Source organism: Phaethon aethereus (assembly GCF_964289735.1).
Source record: "Phaethon aethereus genome assembly, chromosome: Z".
NCBI lineage: Eukaryota > Metazoa > Chordata > Aves > Phaethontiformes > Phaethontidae > Phaethon > Phaethon aethereus.
Window position 1 is genome coordinate 20,910,629 of NC_138577.1, and position 9,780 is coordinate 20,920,408.

At 41.2% G+C, this 9,780-nt stretch overlaps 1 protein-coding gene across 1 annotated transcript; it reads left to right on the forward strand.

Moving 5' to 3' along the window:
• Window positions 1-2,163: 2,163 nt before the first annotated feature.
• On the forward strand, window positions 2,164-2,760 carry HSPB3 (heat shock protein family B (small) member 3; the record flags this gene model as incomplete). The annotated part of the gene is given in 2 exon segments (XM_082013244.1): window positions 2,164-2,214; window positions 2,218-2,760. Coding segments are annotated over 2 exon segments (594 nt in total).
• Window positions 2,761-9,780: the final 7,020 nt, after the last annotated feature.

A 9,780-nucleotide genomic window follows, 5' to 3' on the forward strand; every position in this document is an offset into this window, starting at 1 on the left:
AGAAAAGTGGTGCTAATTCCTGAGCCCTTAGGTGGCAAACAGAGAAGAGGGCCTGGGACTGAGGACAGAGCAGAAGGAGGCTACATGACTTCATTACCAAAATCTTTCCCGTTCCTTGTCCTACAGACTAGAAAGGGGTCCTATAAGCTTTTGTAGACCTTTGCGCAGGACATGAATTCAAAGTGTATTCAAAGCATCTTTTGTGCTAATTAGACCTAGACAGGCAGTTCCAAGTATGCTTAGCATAGATATTTGAAAGACTAATGCAACTGTTTCTAGGAATAAGTACAGCTGTCCCACTGTGAGCTGCACTGAGGTGGTGATTTCAGTTTTCATTTAAAGTGTAAGTAGAGGCAAGTTTACCTTTTTCCAGGGAAGATGGGAATAATGAAAATAAAATGAAAAATAAAAGAATGCTGTATTCCTGCACAGTATATTTATTAATGAAGTGCAAAATTGAAGTAAAAAAAGTCAGGCTATCATCACAGAATTCAGTACGGACAGCTATAACTTTCAGAAATCTCTAAAAGCATAATAGCACAACCAGCCAGGCATACTGCTTCACTTCAGGGTTAAAGTTTCCTCATCAAGTGAATCATTGGCTAGTGAAACAGAAAACAGCTGCTGAACAGATAACGGGCAATGCTCCAGGTTATTTTTATCACTGTTTTAGAAAGCCATACATTTGGAATTGCATTTTTAAGTGATTTCTGGAGGACAGTTTGACAGGAGAAGAGGCAACAGTTAAATAAAGTAGCATAACTCTCCTTTCCCACAATACTCAATTAAATGTTTGGCCATTAATGTAAGTTATCTTGAACATTTGATCTACTTTTGAAAATGTCCTTACCTTGTGATGCAGCCTTCATGTGTCTAAAATAAAATAGCAACCTTAGAACATTAATTATAGATACATCTGGTAATCCTGCTCTGCTATCAACTCAATACAGAAGTTCATTTCTGATAGATACTGAAATTCAAATGCCTCTTTCTTCTTGGGTCCATTAGCAACCAAAGATCCCTGACTTGCCATTTTCATGGCAATGGAAGCTGTAAGGACAAGAGAGGGACAGAGCGCTGAACAACAATAGCTAAACAAGACAGAATAAAAGTATCACGTTTGATTATTTATAGCATTAGTGCAACTGAGAGAAATAAAAACTTTCACCATCAGCTGTCCTACACAGTGCATTCTGCTTTATGTTACCAATCCCAGCAAGAGGGATCTCCTAGCAAACCTAGTAGAATTTGGAAATACTTTTCCCTTTTCACTGCACTTTCCTCTGAGGTCTTATTAACCAAACTGTTAACACTTGTAGGCATTATTTGCCCTGAGATCACAGAGTAGCAAGAAGATTACACCACAGAGAGCCTTTGAGGTCATCGGTCCTGCGCCCCAGACACATGCGGTAGATGGGATCGTAGATTCAAGCTGTTAAGCCTCAGAGGATGGAGGTCAAATGGGAGAATGTGATAGCATTATGGGTTTGGAGTTGTCTTCACTATTCTGCCAGCGAAAAATAACTCTGCCCTCTCCTGGAATCTGTCAAACACGAGCTTTAACTGTAATTCTCCCTGCACTCCCAAATGACTCCCTGACACACTGGAGAAGGCTCCGCTGTGTTTGTAGGTCACTAAGACTGCAGACTCAGCCCTTTGGGCACCCCTTCTTTGGGCAGGGATGGTTACAGTTCCCTCCTCCCACCAATAACATGGTTAACCATGCCTCTATTTCACCTATACACAACTTCTGCAACAACGTCCAATGCACTTGTTAATTTCATAGTTTACCTAGCCTGAAAATTGCTCCATTCCTAGTGTCAAGCTAATTAAACCCCTTCCTTCAGCACCTCTGCCTTTCAGTTAGAAGAAATACAAAGTTTGCATCTATTGCCACGTATCCCTTGGAAAAAAGAATCATTAAACTTCCACTTAAATCAAAGAATCTTTCACATTATTCATCTGCTCATTATTCATGATGTCAAAGAGCACAATATTGCAATGATCAGAGGTGCATTAAAATTTTGCTTTTACTACTTATGCATGAAAGCTGTGCATGTGTTGAAGCCACTCAAGACCCCAGTACTATAAATAGTGCTCTACGGGTAGTGGATAAAAGATGAAACAAGCCTCCTGGCACTGGAGCACAGCACGCCCTATTAAATGCTAAGCTCTGCCCGTGCTAAAAGTGAAAGGCAGCATCAGCCGGTAAACTAGTCTGTGGGTAAGGCATACGTCTGGGAAGAGTGTGCTCCGACTCCGCAGCTTCCCCAAAGCGACCCAGCAGCAGCAGCTTACCTTTCTGCCTCAGCAATGGCAGAAGCTGTCATAAGACACTGGGTGGAAACTCCCGTACGCTATCAAGAGCAGTTTGCTGTCCAAGAGCCGGAAGCGCGCAAACTGGACCACTCTTTATACGCCTTGCCGGGCCCTTCTACAGCTGCAATAGGCAACGGAAGGTGTATCACGGAAAGTACGGCTGGGGCCGGGAAGAGCATCCAGGAGGAAAAGACAAGCTTTCAGGTCTTGCTGGACGTTGTGCAGTTCCGCCCCGAAGATATCATTATTCAGACTTTTGAAGGCTGGCTCCTGATCAAAGCTCAACACGGACCCAGGATGGACGAACACGGTTTCATATCCAGAAGCTTTACCAGACAATACAAATTACCTAATGGAGTGGAGAACAAAGACTTGTCTGCGCTTTTCTGCCATGATGGCATTTTGGTTGTTGAAATGAAGAACTCAGTGGCAAAGAATTAGAGTCTTGTCCATAGTTTATCGGTGAGATAAAATCATTCTTAATATAACAACATAATATCATCCAATCAATGCTGTAGAGCGTACTAAGCATGTGCCTGTATTTATATCACGGTAAATGAAAATCTTTGTATAAATTATTCAGTATGCCGAGTTTATTGTTTGATGTGAAATGTTAGACTGCTTGCCTCCAGCTCTGTATGTGTTGGAAAGCCAGGCTTTTTGAGCAGTAGAAAATTTAGGGTAGACACAGAAAGAGAAAAAATATCTATTTGATAACATATTGAAAATAAAGCACATTTATGACTTCAGTAGGAGGAGTTGTATTTCTAAGGAATAAACATTTGTCATACATAGTCATAATCATTAAAGAAGCAATAGACAGGTTATGAGTCTTACAGAAATTTAATTTACATACCAAAAATTCTGTTTTCTAATTTTTGAGATTAATTTCTTCTTCCTTAGGCTCTGGAAAAGCACACAAACTGAAGGTTATAATCAAGAAAAAAAATATTTCCACGGTCCAAGCTTGTATACAAAAAAACCCTTGAGAGACTACTTTTTAGAAGTGTGTTGCATGCTTGAAACTATAAGAAAAAAGAATAATCACGGACTATTTGCTTGAAAACACAGGCAGTAGAAATTATACTTTCTGTGAAAGACTAATTAATTTCAAAGAAAACATTCAAAGACATTTAGAAAATTGGTTTTATTTGATATATTCTGCTATCCATTAGCAACTCAGTAAAAAATATATTGCTTACAAATACTCAAAAGATCAAATTCTTCCTTGTGAATCCCCATTAATAAAAAAGCATTACTCTAGCACAGATGCCTTTATTCTTACACATTTTAGGTAGTCTCATTTTTCAATCAGATGAATACTTTACTCTTCATGTTGCTTGACAGTTTGTGTCTTCAAAAGCAAATTTTTCTGCCTATGTATAATCCCACTCTCTCTGTACCAACATGGACTCTGGGAGTTCCTTACTACAGACACGGGATTAATATCTGTCCCAGTTTCTCTCATTTCATAAGAATAGTAGAGGTGAAAAAAAAATCCACCACTATATCTAGTATCTGGTCTTCTTAACGTTAAAAAAAATAATGCTGTACGTGAGTTTGTAAATACTCAAACATTTGAGATCTGCAGCTGCAAGTCGAACTGCCTCCTTTTATGTGTGCGGGAGATGAGTATGACTGCTGTGCTATGAATAGTAAAGGAATGTGGAATGGAAAGTGCCAAGTTAAATACAGACTCTTCATGATAGCCATCTGCTGTTTGGACAAATTAAAAACATATTCAAATGAAACTGAACATAAATACAATTTTAAGAATATGAGAAAAATCTGATGAACAAAACCCAGGCTCTCGCCAGCTGAAGCCAGAGTGTTCCTTTAGTTTAAAATGAAAGCCCTAAGCTTGTACTTCCGCACATGTCCATTCATGAGAAAGATTTATGTCATGGTTGTTTAGACTTGAAGATATTTGGAGCAATTGACTTTTGAAAAGTGGGTAGTGCAATTCTTGCATTTTATTTATTATTTGTGCTAAAACACACAAGGAATTTGTACAAGAAGTGCAGAATAAAGTCTGTATTGTAAATTTCCATCATGTGCAATTATTTTGTTTTTTTAATAGAGCAGAAGTCAAGAACCTAATGTTTTCTAACAAACCAAACCAAATATAAAACATATGTCCCTACATTTCCAGTCAACACACACTTTTCCCTCATATTGTCTGTGTTTAGTTTGTCTATTCGTTTAAGATGATAAATGATCACGCTAGAAAATCAGATCTAGATTTTCAACATTTTAGGTCAAAAAGCTTCCTCAGCCAGGAATCTGATGGAAGATATAACATGGACTTTAAAAAAATAATTCTAGATACGCATTTGAATTTAAACTTTACACACCAACTTTATAAAAGCTGACAAGTTTAGAGCTATGGTTACGCATCATTTTACAGCGCAACTGTGGGGAGAGAGTTCAAGATCACCAGCTAGTAACCAGCTTTGGTGATTTTTGTTTACAGAGGATTTTGTAAATTGGATCACTTAAAATTATAGGTTATTACAAAAATTATTCTAGCTATGATTGCAGTGATGGTATTCATAGCCCTTGAGATGAAAAAGCAGTTCTAAAAAAACATAACTGATTTAATTATTTCAAATTAGATCATGATTAAACTACTGGAAACTTGGCAAGGAATTAGACCAGACAGCCGAAATCTGTTCTATATATGTTAATACCAAGGTTACACACAGCCCTGCTTATGTACACAGGCCTGCCTCACAAAACCGGAGGGAGAATTTGGCATTGGCCTGTTGTATATCACAGGTCTTTTCTCATCACTCCGTTTGTACTTACTGACGACATCGTCAGTTAGAAACCACTGGAATGTACTGACCCAAACACGGCAAGGATGTACCCAGGAGGATTTTACCTTCTGTAGCATGCAGAGCTTTCCAAAAGCCTAATGCCTGCTCCTTGGTGAAGGGGAACTTGCCCTGGCCCAGCCCTGAAGTAATCCTGTAATGGGGACCACGCTGGAGTATGGACCTGCCGCTGGCTTCCTGCATTTAGCACCAAAAACAACGCACAGGAAAGTGCCTCTCTCCTTTTTTCAGTGGCAGTTTATCGAAAGTTCTTGGATGAATTATTTTTATGTGTTTACCAGAACAGCCTCAAAGTACTTGGCAGACCGCTTCTGAATTGTCTGGGAAAAAGCTGTTTTCACATATTGTATGTCATGTTTTACTTTTATAATCTGATTAGAACTGAACGTGAATGTCACAGAGAAAGCTGCTAATACTGCTCATGGACAGCAGAATGAAAAATTTATTAACAGCAAAGGATTTTAGAACAGCTACAGCTTAAGACAGGTTTAAGACATGCTGATGTGGCTAAATTAAGAACCCTGATACTGGCTGCCTACAGAACCCTGGCCCAGAATAAGCAATAAGTGGTGCTGCAAGCCCTGCAGAGCAAGTGTTATGGAGCCTTCTCAGTTCCCATCACTGAAGGATTACCTTTGTAATTGATCAGACTGGTCCTCCAAATGCATAAAGATGATTTCATGCATGAAATGTGTGTGAAAAATGTTTTCATAGAAGAAGAAAATGCCACAATATCAGCAGTAGTCTCCAAAAGAAAGGTAAGAAACATTCATTTCCATGTGATCCTTGTGGGCAGAAAGCCCACAAATGCCTTGGACTTGTTGCCTTTTTATAGTTTCTGCTGCACCAGGGCATTTGAGATCTCCCTACACAATCCAATACTTGTCGTGCACTGAACCGAGGCTGACACCCGTCAGTCACCAGTAACCGCTCGACTACAGCCCTGGGCATTGGGAAAGAGGAAAGGATACCCCTTGGGGTATCATGGTGGCGACACTCCTTCTATGAGGGGTAGGTCTTGTGTTCCTTACTTAGTTCATAGCCAGGAGTCAAAATGTGCTTTTTCATCTGAGTAACACTACAAGGTTTGGCTTTTAATGCGAGTAGAAATATTTCTGAAAATATTGGGTGTACCTTCTCTTATTTGAAAGAAATGCTGACCTCTGTCTTGCTGACTACCAGAGACAACAGCTGGCCCGTGTCATCCAGAGGACAGCATCCCAATGGCCCTTCACTGTAAATGCAGGGGGTAAGTCTAAGGACTTAGACCTGTATGTTACATCTGAAATACCTGAGCTGGCCCCACTCGTGCTGACTCTGGAGCCAGAAGTACTGTCCCTGTGTGCCAACTAAGGTCCAGAAAGCCTGGACTGTCCATTCTTGTGCTTGGGCTAAAAAATCTTCCCTTATTAAAAATACTTTCACAGATGGAAAGACATGAGAAACATGGCAGTACAGCTCAGGACTCCCCAGCCAGCTCAGCGCTAGTGTGGGGGTCTCAGCTCTCCACGCAACAGTGGGCTGTAGCCTTACCACAAATCCCATCAATCTCCTTAAAAAGAGACACTCTTAGAGAATCACAGAATCATTAAGGTTGGAAAAGACCTTTAAGACCATCAAGTCCAACCATCAACCCAATACGATCATGTCCACTAAACCATGTCCCAAAGTGCCATGTCTACATCTGCTTCCAGTGATGGTGACTTCACCACTTCCCTGGGCAGCCTGTTCCAATGCTTGACCACTCTCTCGGTGAAGAAATTTTTCCTAATATCTAGTCTAAACCTCCCCTGGCACAACTTGAGGCCATTTCCTCTCATCCTATCGCTAGTTACTTGGGAGAAGAGACCAACACCCACCTCACCACAACTCCCTTTCAAGTAGTTGTAGAGAGCGATGAGGTTTCCCCTCAGCCTCCTCTTCTCCAGACTGAAAAACCCTAGTTCCCTCAGCTGCTCCTCATAAGACTTGTGCTCCAGACCCCTCACCAGCTTCGTTGCCCTTCTCTGGACACGCTCCAGCACCTCAACGTCCTTCTTGTAGTGAGGGGCCCAAAACTGAACACAGGATTTGAGGTGCGGCCTCACCAGTGCCGAGTACAGGGGCACAATCACTTCCTTACTCCTGCTGGCCGCACTAGTTCTGATAAAGGCCAGGATGCTGTTGGCCTTCTTGGCCACCTGGGCACACTGCTGGCTCATGTTCAGCTGGCTGTCAACCAGCACCCCCAGGTCCTTTTCTGCCGGGCAGCTTTCCAGCCACTCCTCCCCAAGCCTGTAGCGTTGCGTGGGGTTGTTGTGACCCAAGTGCAGGACCTGGCACTTGGCCTTGTTAAACCTCATACAACTGACCTCAGCCCATCAATCCAGCTTTACGATTAGTCACATTGTAATACTGCTGATGCCAGCATTTTCAGGGAGAAGTATGTCTAGTAGCCACTTGCAGAAATAGAACTGGTGCAAGTAGACAATCATTTACAGTTCCTCTCGTGCTCCTTTGGTGTGCTTACGGTGCTTTGGTCTGGCCCCAACCCCAGCGAGTACCCCTCTTCTGCTGATGAAGCATGCCACTCCCAAGTCCTGCAAGCTCGTACAGATGCCGCAGTGGGCAAGTCTCTGCACAGAAAGGAGACAGAAAACTGTAAGGCCAGGGTGGGCCTCAGCACGTAGTCAGCAAGGAAGCCCACCAGAGGTGTCTCAGGCAAGGATGGGGAGCAGGAGAAGTAACTGGTTCAGAATATATATATTGGTATACATATATAAAAAATTTAAGATTTTAAGGCATAATATTGAAAACTCCTATAAGAAATACTTGACTTTTTGATAAAATGAACATTTTTAAGGCCCAGGAAAGATGTTTCAAAATTTCTTTGAAAAACTTAGGTTGTTAATAGAAAAGGAATACCATACATGGACTAAACCCTTGGTGTGCTAGTGTGAAAGAATGTCGCCTATTATCTTCAGCTACATTTCTTTCCAGTTGCACATCCCTTAGTTTTCCTGTCCATTAATTGTAGGTTCCCATCACGTAAGCAGAAATACCATAGCAGAATATCCAAAAGTTTCACTTGCTCTTAGCAGAGTTGGATGACATGGGGATTTAAGTGTGAGTGCCCTATCTGAACTACCTACCCCAAAATTTCTACAGTCATGTCCTCATTACCTCGAGCTGGTTTATTGATTCCCTGTAAACTAGGCAACATGTGCAGTTGTTAGCTCTGCATGGAGTTGGTTTGATCCAGCAAGACTTCCTTGCTCAGGTGCCACCATGCAGCCTCCAGGACTGACTGGCATCTCGCTCTCTCCCACCACAGTACCCATGCAGCACAGAGCTCAGCTGCCTGCTCCTGCAGCTGATTCAGATGTCCAAACAGTATGACATGGGTGGTTCCGTGCGAGTGTGTGACTCCACATGAGAGGTAAGATGGGATGAGAAGACGTTTTGGGTTCTAGTGGCAATAATTCCTTTATTGTTAGTTCCAGCCTTCATTTCCCGGGACATCCCGCTCTCCTCTTGCCTGGACACCAGTTACCTGTTCCACAGACACTTCAGCAGTGCCGCGGTGTAGGCACTAAGAGCAGGCATAGCCTTTGCCTGTGAATGAGCTGATTTTGAGTTTGGATGTTGGGTTTAAATAAGTCCAAGTCTTAACTAAAAGCAATAGCATTACATCATAGCTATAATGAAAAATTAATGAAAGGAAATTATTTTCAGAGCATGCTTTGACAAATAAAAACATAATTCTTGTACTTTGTCTCATGGAGCAGACAGAAACTCACGAGCTACCTGCAGTGGTGACAAGATGTATGCATTTTAATAGTATTTTTGTAACATAACCACAATCATCCAAGTCCTGGTGTCATGATCAATATGTACCGTACAAGACATACCATAAATACAGTCTCTGCCCTTAATGTATACATGAACCCTCAGGGCTTGATCCTGGAATGAAACTGATAAGGACTCAGTGCAGGTCAGGAGACTCTGATGCAAATACATGCTGAAATAGGAACTCTGAGACTCATTCTATTATACTACTCAGAGCAATATTTATCTGAGACTTTCTAGAAACTTCAGCCTGAAATGGTTACACTGTGGAGACAGTTAAGGTTTACAGATTTATAGGTTTAAAGGTCAGAAGAGTCAGTGATGATCCCCAGTGTGATCCCCTGAACAGAACCCACATCATCTCACTTGCTAATTTCTTCATGAAGCCCGTAAGATGTTTGAAAAATAACAGATATTTAAGACATCAAATCTTTATTTGAAGATGATGATAAACTCATCACACCCCTCCATAAATGGTTCAAGCATTAAAAATCACCATGGCAAACAAAAAGCAGGTTTTTCCCTAGCCTCTGAGATTTGCTCAGTGATAAAAATTTTTCCCTAAAACTAAAAGTAATAGTCTGAACAGCTCTTGGGACAGTCTTTTTACTATCCTGATATTGTGAGTTACAAAGATATAAGAGTTTAACACCTGATGCTAAACATCCTCTTTAGTTACTGATAGATCACAAAGGAATTCATCAACATGAAAAACTGTGAGAACTGTTTTTCCACATACAGAGCAGAAATGTCTATTGGATAACCTTGGATATATTTAATATCTCTTCTCTATTGC